The sequence below is a fragment of the Zootoca vivipara genome, chromosome 1 (genome assembly GCF_963506605.1).
Source record: "Zootoca vivipara chromosome 1, rZooViv1.1, whole genome shotgun sequence".
In the NCBI taxonomy this organism is placed as follows: Eukaryota; Metazoa; Chordata; class Lepidosauria; order Squamata; family Lacertidae; genus Zootoca; species Zootoca vivipara.
The window spans coordinates 47,694,565-47,713,408 of NC_083276.1; the positions used below are offsets into that span (position 1 = coordinate 47,694,565).

The window sequence follows — 18,844 nt, forward strand, 5'->3', positions numbered from 1 at the left end:
AAAAGCTCATACCAATGACAAACTTAGTTGTCTCTAAGGTGCTACTGGAAGGAATTTTTTAATTTTGTTTCAACATGTAAACCTGTTAGACTGGTTGGATTTTGAGAAATTGTCCCTACGCAGAGGAGGGCAAAAGTATTTTTTTAAATGTGCTGAGTCAGAATCTTCTTCCTTCACTTCACATTGAAAACTCTCTTTAAAAAACACCACAAAACACTACATGCTTTCTCTGAAAATGGAATTCTTCAGTCACATCCACACCAAACATTTAAAGTACATTTGTACCATTTTGACAGTCATGGCTCCCACCCCCCAAAGTATCCTGAGAACTGTAGTTTACACTCCCCCCAAACTACAATTCCCAACATCCTTAAAATTAAAGTTCCCAGGATTCTTTGAGGAAAGCCATGTATAGGGTTGTCATGTATTCTCTTTTTTTAGACACATTCTCTTTTTTCGGAGTAAATTTTCTGTCCCGGTGGATTTTTTAAATTTGCCAAAATGTCTCTGGCTATACTTTCTGAATGAAATACAGATATAACTGGTGGTTAAATACTTTCCTTTCCTCCTCTCTTCTCCTGCCCCCCACCCCCGCAATATATCACAGCTTCTATAGCATACATATAGTGCCCAGTTCTGGGCACCACAGTTCAAGAAGGATACTGACAAGTTGGAACGTGTCCAGAGGAGGGCAACCAAAATGGTCAAAGGCCTGGAAACAATGCCTTATGAGGAACGGCTTAGGGAGCTGGGTATGTTTAGCCTGGAGAAGAGAAGGTTAAGGGGTGATATGATAGCCATGTTCAAATATATAAAAGGATGTCATATAGAGGAGGGTGGAAGGTTGTTTTCTGCTGCTCCAGAGAAGCGGACACGGAGCAATGGATTCAAACTACAAGAAAGAAGATTCCACCTAAACATTAGGAAGAACTTCCTGACAGTAAGAGCTGTTCGGCAGTGGAATTTGCTGCCAAGGAGTGTGGTGGAGTTTTGGAGGTCTTTAAGCAGAGGCTTGACAGACATATGTCAAGAATGCTTTGATGGTGTTTCCTGCTTGGCAGGGGGTTGGACTGGATGGCCCTTGTGGTCTCTTCCAACTCTATGATTCTATGATTCCACAATTCTAGTAGTGGTATTTAAAGTGAGAGTCTCCATAGCGTCCTCTTTTTTTGCTCTTCAAAACATGGCAACCCTAACATGATGTGGATGCGATTACAATAAATAAGATGCGGGAAATGTATGAGGAAACACATAAATTATCTATAATCCTTTCAAACGTAGCTTCAGCGACACGACGGATGAAAAATAGCCAACGGCATGCTTGGGCGCTTACCGGAAGCTTAGATTGCGTGTCGCTCTACTCCTTTTCTATCTCTAGGGCGCACCAATGAATGGTTTCTCGCCCCGCCCTCTCTCTGCCCCCGCCCCGCCCCTCCCTGCCCTGCCCTGCCCCGCTCTCTCTCTCTCTCTCTCCCTCCCGCCAATCCCAGTACGCTGCGCTCAAACTCATCCTTTCCGGCTGCTCTTGGGCGGCTTCAAGCGTTGCTGGGAGGTTCTTGCTGCGAGAGCCGGAGTCGGCGGAGAGGCGACGATGCTCGTCTTCGTGGGCTCCGTGCTGGCGCTGTTCGCATCTGTCCCGCTCCTGATATTTGTGGTTGCTCCTTTCTTCAGGTCTGTGATTAGTGGGCTTAGACTTTCAAGCCTTTTCAGCTCCTGCCTCTGCAACTTCTTCCTTGTGCAAAACGGGCTTCGACGTGATGAGGTTATATGGCAGATTTCAAAAATAAAAATCTTCTGACACCGGCTTAGCTGTTAAATATTTCTGTCTTAACACCTGTTTCTTCCTTCACTAACTGTTTTGGCTGTTTTTTCCTACTTTTTCCGAAACTTGTCTGTTTTTCACCAAATCCATTCATTTCTTAAATGCTTTTGTCATTTCATTCCCCTGTTGACTATTCAGTTTATTTTCTTATTTTTGTATTTCTCTGGTTTTCCTTTATCTTAGCCTTTAAATATGCTTTTTTCGGGGTGGGGTGGGACACAACTGCAGCAAATAAATTGATTTTTTTGAAATTCAAGAAGCAGGGTGGGAAGGTGCTACCATGTTCTAACGAAAGTTAAAGTTTAGCAGATAAGGGACAGGTGGAAATTAAGTGAATGCAGATCTTCCCATTTCTGAGGTTTACTGAGGGGAAAAAAATGCTGTAATTTTAAAATGTATTGTGGAGAGGTTTTTTAGTCGCATCCTAAAGTACAAATGAAAGAGAGAGGGTATCTTTGGGCACTACTTTACATAATTCCCTGAACTAGTTAACTGATTAAGAGGCTGTCAGAGGTCTTGGAATAAAATGATCCTGTCTTTGTATTTTCCTTGGGTAACTGTTCCTATCCACTGTAAAATTGCCACAATCTTCTGTTAGAAAGTTTTTACAATAAATTTTAAAGGATTAAAGATCCGTTTGGGGGAGGGTCTAAGAACTCAAGGGATAAAAAACGAATAAAACTGGAAAAACACTAATACTAATTCTACGTTATAATAGTAATAATAATTTTATTATTTCAATGTCGCCCATCTGACTGGGTTGCCCCAGCAACTCTGGGTGGCTCCCAACAGAATATTAAAAACAATAAAGCATCAAACATTACCCAATAATGTTCTAAAACCAACTTAATTTACCTTTCACTTAGTTGTCTGTTATGTTTGTATAGTGTGTGTGTGTGTGTGTGAGAGAGAGAGAGAATGTTCTAACACTGTAAAAAACAAGGACATAGGCTTCTGGTAGCTGATAATAAGGTTTTCTTTGACCAGGGGAGCCAATGGGGGGAGGGGGCTGCGAGGGCCGTCCAAATTTTCAAGGGTGGGGCCGAGCCCCCTCAAAATTTCAGATGAAGGGCAGTGTAGCAGTTTAATTGACAACAACCTTATAAGGCAGCATTTTTTATTTTGCTTTATCTATTGTATATACTTTATTTTATTTTTATTTTTAAATTTCATATCCTGCCCTTCACCACAAGTGAATACAGTACAGTAAAATCGGTCTATAGAACTATCTCATTCCTAAATTGTGTAATCAAAAAACAGGTGGTGGAATATCTTAATCCCTATGTTAATACCCACCAAAGGCCTGGAGGAAGAAATGGGTTTTCAGCTCATGGTGAAAGGTGAACTGTGTTGCACCAGGGAAGAACGTTCTACAGCTGTGTGGTATTTTATGTTATGGTGATATAGAAATGCTTTTTAGAGTAGAAAATCTGGACTTCCACTGTGAAAACCAAAGTACCTTGGACATTACTTAGTGACTGAACAGCTAGAAGGACTCCCCCAGCAGATCTTAAATGCTGGGCAGAAGAATACCAAAAGAGGAGCTCCTTCAGATAACTGAGTCATAATTTCAGGGCTCTGTACATAAGTACTAAAACATTGAATTTGCACAGTAGCATATATGCAGCCAGAACAAACTATTCAGAACCTGTGTTATATGATTCCAAGCAGCTATATCCAAACACTTTGTTCTCTGGCAGTTGCAACTGATGTAAAATACAATCTGAGCTGGAGGCTACCCGAGCGTGGATTCCTGTGGCCAGGCTGTCACTGTCCAGGCACGGCCATAGCTGGCAAACCACCTGATGTTGGAAACAGGTGCTCTGTGCCATTGATGCTATGGTATTTGGGCTTCCAGTGGTAACATCTGGATCAAAGAGTACCCCTAAGCTCATGGGGAGAGCGTGACCCAGTTCAGAACAGGTCTTTTACAAGGCGCTAGAACCACAAACCCACAGCATTTCTGTCTTCTTCAGTCAAGAATTGTGAGGCAAGAATTGGTATAAACTTGTTGAACCAATTCTTCCTTCAATCTGATAACAGTGAAGATTAAAAATCTCTTTATAAACAACAAAAAACAATACCTACCAGGTATTGATTGGGCCGTTTCGCTGAGACACTGCTTTTCTGCAGTCAGAGGAAAGTGGAATCAAAATGGTGGTTCCATGTAACACTGAATATGATGCTACTATATTACCGTAGTTCCCATCCCATTGGCTGAGTTATTCTGAGTAGATATTATAAAAAGAATCCTTATTCACCAAATGCTCCCCAGCAGCTTTAGTTAAGAAAATTTCTGCTTATGGCTTCTTCCTTGAATAACTGACTAATTGCCCCATAATTATTTGGTTTCTGTTCACAGTATGTGTATGTTTTGGGTGGTGGGGCGAGGGTCCTATTAGCTTTTAAATTAATTTAATCCCCCCTTTTAGTGTGAAATAGCACTATTTTGTTATTAAACAATTATAGGAAGCAAGTAATGAAAGCCCCACTCTTAACCACTGTGAGGAACAGGATCCAATTAATTGTGGAGAGACAAAGGGGCAATTTATCAGTAATGCCAAGAAGGGATGGAGGTAATAATGCTACACAAAACAAATGACAGACCTGTTCCCTTTCACACTATCCTAGTGGCATGGGAGCCATTTTCATATGATGTCATCTCACATCTCTAAGTGGAATATCACAACTATCTAAGCCAGGCTGATAAGGTGGGTCTTTCCACCCAACTGATACCTCCTCAAGGTGGCTATGATATGCTTACATGGCTGCTGATGGTGTGGGATTGTGTCCCAGAGAAGTGACTTCCATGTGGCTGTGTATGTGTGTGTGTTTAGGATTGCTAATGTATATTGGTAACACGCAAGTTAGAAAAATAAGCAACAGTCCCTCTCCCCCTCATCAACAGTTAAAGTGTGGCCTGTAAGTGCAATCAGAAAAGTCTGATTAGAAAACGGGCCATTCAAAGCAAATCTGGAGAGAAATTGCGAAGAGTGTTTTCCTTACGTCTGCATATGTACGTCTGTCATTCCAATAGGCACCTGCAGAGCTGTATAGTAAGCAATTATCTTCTTTCTACTTCTGGGCCTTCCTACTTGAGATATAAAGGTTATTGTCTTGCTTCACCGTTTGTTTGTTTGTTTGTTTGTTTAGAATTATGGAGGTGAACTTTCCCCTGAGTCATTTTCATAGCGTAGACTTGACTGCATATTTACCACGTAAATAAAGTAACAGTTTGCCACATTCATTGAATCTGTGATTGACTGATGTGTCCTTATTTTTGTAGGAAGTTTGTTGCAGGAGGAGTGTGCAAGTCTGCCGTGAAGCTCAATGGGAAGGTCGTTGTGATCACAGGGGCCAACACTGGCATTGGCAAGGAAACTGCCCGAGACCTTGCAGGAAGAGGCAAGTTGCTTATTCCCACCCACAAGCAGTTTTCTCCTGTGACAAGTCTTTTGCAAGGCACGCAGGAGGGATCATAAAAAGAGCAATCCTAACCATGTGTGCTTTGAAGTATTAAATTCAATGGGGCTAACTACCTGGGGAGTGCGGTTAGGCTTGCAGCCTTGAGCACTATCTGTGCTGAAGATTCAACTTGGCCAGAAAACCTTGTTCTCATGTTTGCTGATGTGCTGTGGGAAGCCTTGGGAGACAAACGCAGCCTTCCAAGGCTCTCTAACTGGCCCTTGGGACTCATTCCCATGCCCTTTACCAGCCCTGTTTTACACTCTCCTCAAGTGTGTTTGCTGTCTTGCCTAGTTGGAGGGTAGAGTGAAATTAGCCTACTTAAAGGTAGAACTTGCATTGCTACCCTGCCCACTCAGCCCAGTCCACCACCGGAATGTGGCCCCCAAAATGTTGCCCGGAAGGGAGTTCGGCCCTCAGTCTCTGAAAGGTTCCCCACTCCTGTTGTAAGCAGAGCATTGTGAGTAGATTGCAATTAGATTTAGGATGGCATTTTTTTAAAAATAGAGAAATGGAGAAAAACAATAGAATGGGAAAAACCAGAGATTTGTTCAAGAAAATTGGAGATATGAAAGGAACATTTTGTGCAAAGATTACCATAGTAAAGGACAAAAGTGGTAAGGACCTAACAGAAGCAGAAGACATCAAGAAGAGGTGGCAAAAATACACAGAGGAATTATACCAGAAATATATGGATGTCTTGTACACCCCAGGCAGTGTGGTTGCTGACCTTGAGCCACACATCATGGAGAGTGAAGTGAAATGGGCCTTAGAAAGCACTGCTAATAACAAGGCCAGTGGAAGTGATGATATTCCAGCCGAACTATTTAAAATTTTAAAAGATGATGTTGTTAAGGTGTTACACTCAATATGCCAGCAAGTTTGGAAAACTCAGCAGTGGCCAGAGAATTGGAGAAGATCAGTCTACATCCCAATCCCATAAAAGGGCAGTGCCAAAGAATGCTCCAACTACCCCACAATTGCGCTCATTTCACACGCTAGCAAGGTTATGCATAAAATTCTACAAGGCAGGCTTAGGCAGTATGTGGACCAAGAACTCCCAGAAGTGCAAGCTGGATTTCGAAGGGGCAAAGGAACCAGAGACCAAATACCAAACATGCGCTGGATTATGGAGTAGAGAGTTCCAGAAAAAATCTACTTCTGCTTCATTGACTACACAAAAGCCTTTGACTGTGTCGACCACAGCAAACTATGGCAAGCTCTTAAAGAAATGGGAGTGCCCGATCTCCTCATCTGTCTCCTAAGAAATCTCTGTGGGACAAGAAGCTACAGTTAGAACTGAATATGGAACAACTGATTGGTTCAAAATTGGGAAAGGAGCCCTGCTTATTTAACTTATATGCAGAATTCATCATGGGAAAGGCTGGACAGAATGAATCCCAAACTGGAATTAAGATTGCCGGAAGAAATATCAACAACCTCGGATATGCTGATGACACAACCTTGATGGCAGAAAGTGAGGAGGAATTAAAGAACCTTTTAAGGAGGGTGAAAGAGGAGAGTGCAAAATATGGTCTGAAGCTCAAATAGAAGGGGAAGAAATTGAGGCAGTGATTTTACTTTCTTGGGCTCCATGATCACTACAGATGGTGACAGCAGTCATGAAATTAAAAGACGCCTGCTTCTTGGGAGAAAAGCAATGACAAACCTAGACAGCATCTTAAAAAGCAGAGATATCACCTTGCCAACAAAGGTCCGTATAGTTAAAGCTATGGTTTTCCCAGTAGTGATGTATGGAAGTGAGAGCTGGACCATAAAGAAGGCTGATCGCTGAAGAATTGATGCTTTTGAATTATGGTGCTGGAGGAGACTCTTGAGAGTCCCATGGACTGCAAGAAGATCAAACCTATCTGTCAGGGAGGTTGCTGGCTACCCTCAAGCAACGACACTCCAAACCATCTTGTCTTTAGTGCTTTTATTATGCAAGCTATTTACAAAGCAAGAGCTTCAGGAAAACATGTCTACTCATTGCTATCAGATTCTCCCAATGGCGCTTTTCGGCTCCTCCCCCAGCAGAGTAGTTTGGGGACCCCAGATCTCCTTCCACTGCGTTTGCAAGCCGTTGATCTCAGTTCTGGGGTGAATTTGAAAGGACGCTCCTGTGCTGTTTCCCCGCTTGAACTTTCTACTGGCCCCTCCTTCCTTGCTGATATCCCAGGCTGCAGGAAGGGCTCTTGTATGCTGCCTGAGCCCTGGCCCCGTCCGCTCACTTCCTGCTTCCTTTCTCCTGTCCTTCCGCTGCTGTCCGAGCTGTCTGAGGAGCTGGATTTGATGGGGGATGGCTGCTCCCTGTAAGCCCACCCCCTTACACTATCCATTCTGAAGGAAATCAGCCCTGAGTGCTCAACTGGAAGGACAGATCATGAAGCGAGGCTCCAATACTTTGGCCACCTCATGAGAAGAGAAAACTCCATGGAAAAGACCCTGATGTTGGGAAAGATGGAGGGCACAAACAAGGAGAAGGGGATGACAGAGGATGAGATGGCTGGACAGTGTTCTCGAAGACACCAACATGAGTGTCTAGCCATCGCACGTGGCACCCAGAAGATTGTCAGTGAGGGCATGGTGCCCTTGAGCTGGAAAGGATCCCCAGCCGTACTGTAAATCCTCCGATTTTGTCTTGGCTCTCAGAGCAGCTCATCCTGGACAGTGATGGCTAAGCAAATGCCATATGGAGAAAAAACAATAACTCCCTATTAGTTGGTGCACTTGTTTTCCTTTGCCATCTCTAGCCTGTCAACTTGCCCAGCTTATCCTTTAACGGCATCTCTGGATCACCAGCCCTTCAAATTCATTACTGCAATGGTCTTTTGTAAGATGCAATCCTTGAGACACAACGCTTGAGACTATGTGTATATTGTAGCCTCCCTTGATAGAAAATATTTTATCCCTTCTCCATGAAGCACAACCAGTATTAGCTGAGATCCAGTGTGGGCAGGAATGGGACTTAACAGCCATTTTGTGCTTAGTTTAGTTTAGTAAAATGGTTGCTGTTTGGTTTTAGAGGCTGTTCTGCACAGGAGTGCCAAAGGTTTGGCCTTCAGATTTGGCAGTAAAGGAGAAATAGAAACATAACCAGGAATTTGCTCTTTCCTCTGATTGACTAGATGTTAAAAAGTTAAGGGGGACATCCCAGAAACTGAACTGAGGTTACAAATGGCAAAGTATTGGCTTTGTGAGGGGAACACTAGAATAGGTATGCCTGTTTATTTTTATTTGCTCTTATAGGTAGCCCCCCATTTGTAAAACAAGGCTTCCCTCCTTAAAATAGTTTCCACAAAAACTGTTTTCTTTGCCTTACTAAAGCTGTAAATTAATAGTTTGTTTTGGAACAAGTTGGTCTGAAGCCTTCTTAGTCTCTTAAAGTCTACCTTTCTCAAGGCGACTCACAGCATAGATTTGAATAGATATGACAAAGAACATACAATGAATATAACTATTAAAAAGCAAGTAAGTAGCCCTATAAAACAACACTGAAAACCATTAAACACACATATAGTACAACACCCACCCTCAGAGGTGTGACTGACTGGCTAGAGCCCTGAACAAATGGCATCCTTTTATTGCTGGTCCTGTTCAACATAATATTGAAAATCTGTTGCAATTCTAAGGATGGGGCTTGAGTCATTTACCTGGAACCTCTTTGAGCCACATAGTTTCTACCTTCTGTACCCCTTTGTTTTGTTCATTAATTCCCTGCTTTTCCTTTTTGCAGGTGCCAAAGTCATCCTTGCTTGCAGAGATATGGCAAAGGCAGAAACAGCAGCCTGTGAAATCCGGACCAAGACAGGGAATCAGGAAGTTACAGCAAAGAAACTGGACTTGGCAGACACCAAGTCAATTCGAGAATTTGCTGAGAATTTCCTCAAAGGTATGTTTGAGACTCCTTGATCATGTTTGCATGTAATGCTAAGCCATAGTATGGCTTGGCAAGAATGAAGAAGCATGGAATAAAAAATGTGACCAATTCACTTTGCTCCTTCCCTGGTCCTCCTCCTCCTGTGCTAACTAGAACTAAGCCATAATTTGGCTTTGTGTTATGTCCAAACCTGGTTTTGTGGTTTGTTGGCAGCTCTGACTTATCAAATCGGCCCCCCCCCCACAACATGGAGCTTGAATCCATGACCCTGAGATTAAGATTCTCACGCTCTACTAACTGTTTCAGCCCTTATTTGAAATCAGTTGCTTTTCTTCAAGTATTTTGCTTCAATCTGTATAATACATGAGCCCAGCATAGGAACATTTCGCTGGTTGTTCAGAGACTTGTATTCCAACAGTGCGATCCTATGCATGTCTACCAAGAAGCGAGTTGAGTTCAATGGGACTTAACACCCAGGTAAAAATGTACAGGATTTCAGACTTACCATGACATCTGACACTATAAAACAAGACTGTTAGGCTTGAGGTAATCAGAAAATCAGTTTGCTTGTGACTGGAAATAAAACTTACTATATTGCATCAGGCCACCATTCAAAGTTATTGCGCAACCTGTCCTCCTCCATGTAGTCCCGTGCTCTGAGGCAGTCTGCAAGACTAATCAATCATGGGAGGAACTGCAAAACAGGAGTTGAGCTCACAGCCATGAGGCAGAACCTGTTGTTTTCTAACACTAGGGTTTTATCTTGGGTGTCCTATTTCAGTGTGCCCCGCATGTGCTTTCTTGTAGAGGAGAAAGAACTCCATATCCTCATTAACAATGCAGGGGTTATGCTGTGCCCCTACTCCAAGACAGCTGATGGCTTTGAGATGCATCTAGGAGTCAACCACCTTGGTAAGGTCTTGAGGTGTGGGTTGGGTGAATGGGTTTGCCCTTTTTACATTAGTAATGGTTTGGAATGTTTCTAGTTGGCTAACAGTAGTGTCATATCTCACCAGGTCCCGGGCACTACTAAAGATTAAGTTAAGGTTTGATTTCCCTCTGGTTGGTTCCATCACCACATTTAGTGTATCTGGAAATTTTACCTCTTTGTCAAGACTTGAACATGCATTTACCCATTGTATGTGTGATGGGAGCTGAAATTGCCTGTTATAATTACTAAAATACTTTGTCCCTGATTTCATACTCCCATCACCTTGAGCATTTTGGTTACACTATTACTCCCCAGTCCTAAATAACTTTTGGGGCCTGGTATTGCCACCCACAGAACTTCTCTGGAGGAATCTCCCTCTTTGGGGATTTTTACTTCACTTGGCTTTGTGTCCTGTTTGTCATACTGAGCGACATTCCTGTAGCATTAAAAAGAGTTTTTGCTGCATCCTGGGTAGAATTGCACCCAAAGCTTCCTTCACCATCTCTCTTCCAGGGCACTTCCTTTTAACATTCCTGTTGATAGACTGCCTGAAGCAGTCTGCACCAGCACGCATAGTCAATGTATCCTCACTGGCCCATCATGGTGGGAGGATTCGCTTCCATGACCTCCAGGGCGAGAAGTGCTACAATCGGGGCCTGGCATACTGTCATAGCAAACTGGCCAATATTCTCTTTACCCGGGAGTTGGCCAGACGACTGCAAGGTGAGCTGGAAGCATGTAGTGGCCTCTTGTTCATATTCTCATCTTAAAAAGAGATCAGTGTGACTTTGTATGGTGGGAAACTGGGATTGTTTTGGGGAGGAGGGAGGTTTAAAAGAGCAACCTCAGCAGACGGTGTCTCAGTTTTCTTAAATATTTGTTCAAGGATCTGGACAGACAGTGCAGATTGTGAGCTGAAAAGCAAAGGGAAGACATACTGCGGCAATCTATAGGTGCTCTATAGTTGCAGTCCTAAGTACACTTGAGTTTTATTTATGCACTTGTTTATGCGAGTTGCATGGTGCCTTTCTGCACCATGCACCATATAAAATTTAAGGTGACAGAGCCCTCCAAGGCCAACTGGGAGCTAATGTTACGTCTGCTCCCTAGCCTGAGTTCTCTCACTTCTGCCTGCCTTCAGAACACACAGGTCTTCAACAGCCCCAGGGAAGGTGGGGGATAAGCTGTTCAACATCTCTGTCTGGCTGTTGATGGTTGTGTCAGAAGTTGAAGCTGCGTGCTTCCTGGCCTGGCCACCCAGGGCTCTCATAGTTGGATGGCAGTCGTATGGAACACATTGCACTTAATCCCAGTCAGTGATTGATGGGATTGAACTGCACCTTCAAAAAGACAGCAGCACATTTTGGCACTAGGGACTTTTTTGGCAAAGGCTCTACCCACCAAATAGTTCCAAGGAAGTATACCTTAGGGTTGTACCACATGGTTTATGGCATCAGGTGTTTGTTTTACCTGGTACGTGTGTGTGTGTGTTTTCAGGGGCAAGCGACAGCCAGCGGCAATAGATTGTGTGTCCTATCAGTACCGTTAAACATACCTTTTTATATAGACACATAAGAAATACTTGTGTTTTCATTTCCAGGTGCAAACTAATCTTATTTGTTCTGTGGCAATTCAGACAAACAGGAACATCCATTTTGCTTTTTATGTTGGTTTATGTGCCTGCTTCCAACATGCTTTTCTAAAGCATGTATGATTCCTCCCTTGTAGGCACTGGCGTCACTGTAAATGCCCTGCATCCTGGAACAGTCTCTTCTGAATTATTCCGCCATTCAACTATAATAGATATTTTATGGAAAAGGTTGCCTTTCTTCTTGAAGACACCGGTGGAAGGAGCCCAAACCAGTGTGTATTGTGCAGTGGCAGAGGAGCTGGAATCAGTGAGTGGGAAGTATTTCAGGTGAGTTGAGGCTGTGGAGGAACTGGCATTGGGTTGCAGAGCGGGGAAACAATGGTTTAATCCAGATCTCAAGGATGCCTTCAATGCTAAGCAACCACGCGAGGCTTGGGAGAACAATGTCAACAGAATGAGTCAGATTGCAACCAGAACAAGCTGGACTCCTCTTGAGCCATATAAATAATGCATAAAATGACCTATCAGGGATGGATTTTTCTAATGCCTACATCTCTTGTAGAGAAGGGAGGGCCCCAATCTGTGTGCATGATAGTAGACTGCTAGTAGTTAGTAGTATCATATGGGCAGCACCAACTTTCTCTTGGAAAGGGCTGGATGTCCAAAACTGGCATCCTTGCCTAAATGAATGGTGATCTCAAAGCCATTGCTGACCATGTGTTCTGCACTACATATGTGCTTAACCCAGCTTTGCCCAACCTGGTGCTCTTGAGTTGGTGTTAAGACTCAAGCCCCAGTCAGCCTAGTGAATGGTCAAGGATGCTGGGAGTTGTAGTCTACTATCATTTGGAAGGCTGCGAGTTGGGAAAGACTGCTCTAACCAGTGATGCTGGTAGCAATCCATATTTGGGAGCTATGTGTACAGCCCTCCCTGCCCTGAGTTCTTAATGTAGCTGGGAATATGTAGTCCAAAGGCATGTTAAATCAGGCTGGCTGAGGAATTCCATCATAGTATTGGGTATTAAGTTTGTGATGTCTCAGCTCTTCAAAAGGTAGAGGTAGGTTCTAATGCACCATGGAGATGCTAAGATACCACTGAGCTGAATACATAGCAGCTACACCAACTGTTATGTTTGCAGGACGTAGAGGCTGCATTTAGGGAAAGTGCAGACCGCTATAAACTTGTGCCAGCAGATAAGACTCAAGGGATGGAGACTTGAGCATGTATTCTCACACACCTGCTTCCCTAAGCTGCTCCAATTCAGACTGTAGGTGAGAGCTGATTGTTTTGTTTCCGCTCCTTATAAAATCACTCCACACATAGGGAGATGAGAAGGGTTCTAACCTGATGGGTGTTTTTTTTTCACATTTCTTAACCCCAGCTTCCAATTATGCCATCCTGAATTCCTAATAGAAACTTTCCTTTATGTGACAGTGACTGCAAACCAGCATATGTATCTCCTCAAGGGCGCAATGAAGAAACAGCGAAGAAGCTCTGGGACGTCAGCTGTGAACTATTAGGCATCCATTGGGACTGAATGAGGGGTGATCTTTACCTAGAGTTGTACATGCCTAGTGAGTTATTTCTTGGAAAAGGCAAACACTGTCAGAGCTGAAGGATGCAGCTCCTAAACGGTCATTTGATACCCATGTTTTTAATTTTGTTCATTATAAAGAGAGCCATTCAAGGCTTTCATATACACAACACAGCTATCGGCGTGCTCTGGTTTCCAACACGAGAACAGCCATCCTCCGCTTGGTTTGATGCATAAATATGGAAGGAGCAGTTGCCAAAATGCAAGCATGCATTGTACTCCTCAGTGTTGATTTGTTCGATAAATTAATCACTATTACATTTATGTTCCTGGTGGAGGCTAACTGAGATCTGTCAATCCTGCTACAGTAGATGCTTGCTTGTACTGCTACTTTCTTTATCTTTTACGAGAAGCCAGCTTTTTTCTGGCCTCTGAAACATAAAATGTGATCAGAATGGTGCATTGAGAGGTTTAGACCTGCAAATGAAATATTGTTTCTGGAAGCATAATATGATAGCTAGTTGAGTCCAGTTCAGTTCACTCATCATTCAAGGCAAGTTGAGTTTAAACACATAGGTTTAACCTCCCTGTAGATTTGGGGTCCAGTTACACTTTTGAACTTGAGTTGTGAGGATATCACAAAATGGCTGCTGTGGTGGATGCTAGCCATAAAACACTCCACATAAGGCAAACTGCTGAGATGAAAATAGGGGTTGCTTGCTCAAATCAGTAAGTACAAGGTGTGTGTATTCCGAGTTCCAAAACTCTTGCTTTAAGCCTCCCATTTTCTAGTCAACCAGCCAATTCCCACCAATGCAGAGGTGGCCAGCCTCACGAGTGTGGTGTAGTGGTTAAGAGCGGTAGACTCGTAATCTGGGGAACCGGGTTCGTGTCTCCGCTCCTCCACATGCAGCTGCTGGGTGACCTTGGGCTAGTCACACTTCTCTGAAGTCTCTCAGTCCCACTCACCTCACAGTGTTTGTTGTGGGGGAGGAAGGGAAAGGAGAATGTTAGCCGCTTTGAGACTCCTTAGGGTAGTAATAAAGCGGGATATCAAATCCAAACTCTTCTTCTTCTTCTCTCTCTAAACCGGCCCTTGAAAATCTATTTTGATTTCCTGCCGCATGACCAAATTGCCTCTTGTACTCGGGTACAGACATTTCTTGCTCCCTCTCTCTCCTTGGTGTCAACACTTTAGACTGCTAGTGTATAATTAGAACTATTTAATTGAACATTGTCTGTGGGGAGAATGGTTCATTCTTTTTAGGGTCCACTAGCCAATCAAAGTGGTAGGGGGGCCTAAACAGACAGCATGGCGGAAAGCATGACATAACCTTAACCCAGAGAGAATTAAAGAGCTTGGTGGGTACCCCAGTAGATATCTTGGTATCATACTAGGGAGCTTAGCTGTAAATTGATCATTATTTTGTATAATATAAGTGCTTTGTTAGTATCTAACAGCCATTTGTCAGAACAATAGCGCCTTGGTATGGGCATGGTATTCTTAATTTTCTGAGGGAAAATGAGAAGCCCAGCAGCATGCCTTTTGAGTACTTAGTTGTTGGACAGGTAACTGTTAAAAGGAGTGAGATTCTGCATAAATCTTTGGTGCTGTGATCTCATGTTGGCTTACAGGGGGGGAAAAGTTCTGCTTGCATCGAGGGGACTTTCCTTAAACTATGTATAGGAATGCAAAGTCCATTTTCTTTGGCTGGAAGTTTCAGTTTGGCATTCAGCACTGGAAATTTCTCAGTATGCTGACTAAATTAAACATTCAAACTTGCACTGCTCTTTTGTCTTTGCTTCTAAACATTGATTTCTATGATTTAATTTAATGTAATTTAATACAAAATCCCAATGTATGTCAAAGTTAAACCAAATGAAATAAATTGACAAAATATGCTTTATTCCTGTTCGTTATGGACAGAGGTTCATCTCTCAAGGGTCAACATTTGTTCATCAGAAGGTTTCATCTCATCAACACCAGTATTTATGAGGCAGGGCAATTTATAGGACAGGTTTTTGTTGCTGGCGAAAAAAATCCTTAGAGTGAGCCCCTTAGGAATTTTGAGTTGCAAACAATGTAAAGTGCATAGAGTACAGTGCAAAAGAGAACACAGAATTAGTCTAGAATCTTCACCATAGCATGGTCTATTGCAGGCATCCCCAAACTGCAGCCCACCAGATGTTTTGGCCTACAGCTCACAGGACCAGTGGTCAGGGATGATGGGGATTGTAGTACAAAACATCTGGAGGGCCAGAGTTTGGGGGTGCCTGGTCTATTGTTTCTCCTGTGAATATGTATGTGAGAGACAGGCAAGGGAATGAAAGATGTATAGCAACTTAAAATACTGTATATAGAATTAGTGCTTTTCTCTCCCCCCCCCCAAATGCTTTCCCATGAAAAAACTGATCAATACCACATACAGTTACATCACGTTCTTCTGAAGCCCAGTAGAAATTCAGTTCTGACAGATAGAAAAGAAGCTTTTGTAAGCCTTAAATTCCTAATAGGATAAGCCTCAAGACTGAGGAGGTGGAAGAACTTGAAAGCTAAATGTAGCCATCTCTATAACTTAAGCTGCAAGCTATTTCTGGACACCAAATCCCATGAGCTAATTGTTCCTAACATTTGTGGCTGTGATGTAGTGCTAAGACCCATAAATGAAGGTCAACCATGTTAAAGTTAACAGGAAAGGATGATATTAAACTTAAAAACCCGAAGGTGTAAACATTTAAGTATGCTTATTTCCAAGGAAAGTGAAAAATATGGATTGATTGTGCATCATGGCACAGCAGTTACCTTGCTATCACTTTAGTGCAGCGACATCACCTACAATTCAATCCCCCCCTTGTAATCAATTCGGTTCCCTTTTCAAAGAAACTGATGAGCTCCATCAACTGAGTTGAAGGGTTTTAGCTGGATGCCGTGCCTTAATTAAATTTAAAAGGAATTTTAAAGCCCACTGCAAATTATGCTTCCGATTGTGGTAACTGGAAAGACAGCAGGATAGTCAGGTAATTAGTGAACGGGATGACAAAAACCAGGTACTGGGCATTATATTTAGAAACAGGTCAGACTCCCAAAGGGTCTAGGCCAGGCATCCCCAAACTTCAGCCCTCCAGATGTTTTGGACTACAGTTCCCATCTTCCCCGCCCACTGGTCCTGTTAGCTAGGGATCATGGGAGTTGTAGGCCAAAACATCTGGAGGGCCACAGTTTGGGGATGCCTGGTCTAGGCCATGTCTAAGTGGCTGAGGACAACTCATCTCTGGATTCTATTTACTATTTAACCTTATACGTTTATTGCATCACATGGCAACATGCAGAATTATGCACATCTCCATTACTACTCCATACTTACAGCAAGACATTGTGGCTTTCATTGAGTGCTTCTGGCTAATGGCAGCTGCTTAAAGTTGCTGCTACAGAGACAACTATCAAAAGATTTGTGGCAAACAGATTCCAAGCTTGCATGACTATCTCACCCCTATAATTGCTTGGCCTAGGCTGCAACTCTGCACTCTGCTCCAGTTAGTTCACATATACACACAATAGTTATTTCACTCTACTGTTGTGCAAAGTTGGTCTGGGTCAATGAATAGATATTAAAATTATGACTTGTGAGAAAATATAATTAAATCAACCACCCGCTGGAGGTGTATTTTCTACAACAGAGAGGACAATTTTTTTACAATAACTTTCACGTTATGCACATGTCGTAAAAAGCTTTGCTAAGTCCACCGACGGCAGTTTTAACAACTGGAACTTGTTTCCAAATTTCACATATCAAACCAGTTTACTTCTACCACTGGTCATTTGTAAGATCCTTAAAGTTTGCTCCAGGAATTAGGCTATCCTAGTATATGTCAATTAGCAGCAGGACAAAGTGCATCTCAGCAAACTTGTGCATTTCTCGAAACAGGAAAGGAAGCTTCCTCCTCATAAGAATTTCCCGTTGCTTTCCAATACCTACAGGAGAAACAGCACATACCTGTACAAAAGGAAATCCTAGAGATGTATCTGCTACATATTCCAAAATTCAAAACCCACACTACTATCTCTTTATACAGATTTGCCTGTGATAGTTCTGAGTTAGCAGAATCACAAGCTAAGTTCCAAACTAGATTTAACCGATGTGGGTTTTAAATTAATAAAACAATGCCCAGGGAATACATATACTGATAGCAGCACAGGAGAATATGGTTGATGAAAGACTGAAACATTAACATTTTTAGGCTGTGCCGGGCGGTGGGGGAGAAAGAGAGAGAACACCCTGAGGTAGAGATAGTTGGTTGTCATCAGGACATGATTGGCACTTTTAGTCAGTAGTCTTTTCCTTTCCGGAAGAGGCATCTAAGCAGCTCCTTTCCAACCCACTGCCATACACAGACTAAGCTGTTCTGACCAACACAATGCAGAGCCTTCCCTTCTTTATAAAAAAGCAAACCACCACCAATGATACGCTTGCTGGAAGTCACTTCTTGGAGCCTTGAGTGAGCCAGGTCCTTGGTTTGGTGTGGTGCACTGAAAGCCACTGGCTGCAGATAGCTTGCACGACATCTTCTCCACTGTCCTCAGCCAGCTGCCGTACATGCAGGACCAACTGCACAGCTCGAGCGTTTTCTTGTTTCACTGAGATCAGGTAAGCAGAACGTAGCTTGTGGCACCTCAGATATGCTTGGATCTGAAACAGAGAGAGAAAAGGGTGCGATTCTTTCCATCTGCAAGTGGATTTCTACTTAACAGGATGGGGCTCCCTCACCACCTTCCTGGTATAGCCCTGTACACTTCCACCCTCTCCCTTGCCAATCTGCTTGAGGGCAGGGGGAATCCTCCGGAAAAGCATGGGATGTGATGGAAAGGATTGCAGCTGGACGTGGGAATCGGTAAAAACAGGGAATATAGAGAAGAGTCAGACCACAGATCCACCTAATTCAGTGTCCTCAACATTGCCTAGCAGCAGCTCTCCAAGGTTTCAGACAGGAGAGCCCTACTTGAAGATGGTGAGGATTGGACCTTTTGAATGCGAAGCATGTGCTCTGCCACTGAGCCACGACCTTTCTCCAAGGGTGACAAACCTCCACAAAACTTATGTGAGTGGAAAAGTGGGAACTTTTGAATCAGAGCCAAAAAGCATTTGCTGGGTCCATAGAACGACAGTATACACACAAGGTTGGGATGATTCAAAGTGTTGGAACATCTGGCATGGCTGCTCTGTTGATGAGTAACTGGAATGCATTAATTACCAAATGCTTAAAATAAATCTCAATACTGATCAGCCTGGGAAGCTGGCTAGGACAAATTCAATTTATGTCTGGAGCTTTTAGAATTGACAAACCAGTGATCAGAATGGATATTGCTTTAGTCTCAAGTATACTATACATTTCCCCCTGTTGTTTATTTAACAAAGGGTGGGGAACCTGAGGCCCTCCTGGGTTGACTATACTGCCTTTAGCTGATGGAATTACATCCCTACGTAAACTGGAGGGCCCAAATTCCCCATCAGCCATTCAACCTACCATTTTTTCCATTGCATAAAAAGAATGAAGCTCATTTAAGAGAATTTGGGTTTCAATATCCACTACTGGAGAAGGCCTATTTGAAAAATAGCACAAA

At 43.0% G+C, this 18,844-nt stretch overlaps 2 protein-coding genes across 5 annotated transcripts in view; one reads left to right on the forward strand and one right to left on the reverse strand.

Annotated features, from left to right (window-relative positions):
- The first annotated feature begins 1,505 nt into the window (after positions 1-1,505).
- On the forward strand, positions 1,506-17,845 carry LOC118084373 (retinol dehydrogenase 12). Of its 3 annotated transcripts, XM_035113840.2 has the most exons (7): positions 1,506-1,671; positions 5,109-5,227; positions 9,024-9,179; positions 9,975-10,079; positions 10,612-10,821; positions 11,827-12,016; positions 13,125-17,845. In XM_035113840.2, the coding sequence occupies exons 1-7, from the start codon at positions 1,592-1,594 to the stop codon at positions 13,225-13,227; spliced, it is 963 nt and encodes a 320-aa protein (XP_034969731.1). In that variant the 5' UTR covers positions 1,506-1,591; the 3' UTR covers positions 13,228-17,845. The 3 variants fall into 3 exon arrangements, with proteins under 3 accessions (XP_034969731.1, XP_060129987.1, XP_034969739.1); XM_060274004.1 differs by lacking the exon at positions 9,975-10,079; XM_035113848.2 differs by lacking the exons at positions 1,506-1,671; positions 5,109-5,227 and adding an exon at positions 7,165-8,120.
- Positions 15,110-18,844, reverse strand: part of ZFYVE26 (zinc finger FYVE-type containing 26) — a 44,628-nt gene continuing 40,893 nt past the window's right edge. For both annotated transcript variants that reach the window (XM_035113825.2, XM_035113815.2), the window contains exon 42: positions 15,110-17,912. In XM_035113825.2, coding sequence (XP_034969716.2) covers positions 17,703-17,912 — 210 coding nt within the window. In that variant the 3' untranslated portion in view covers positions 15,110-17,702. The remainder of the gene's footprint in view (positions 17,913-18,844) is intronic.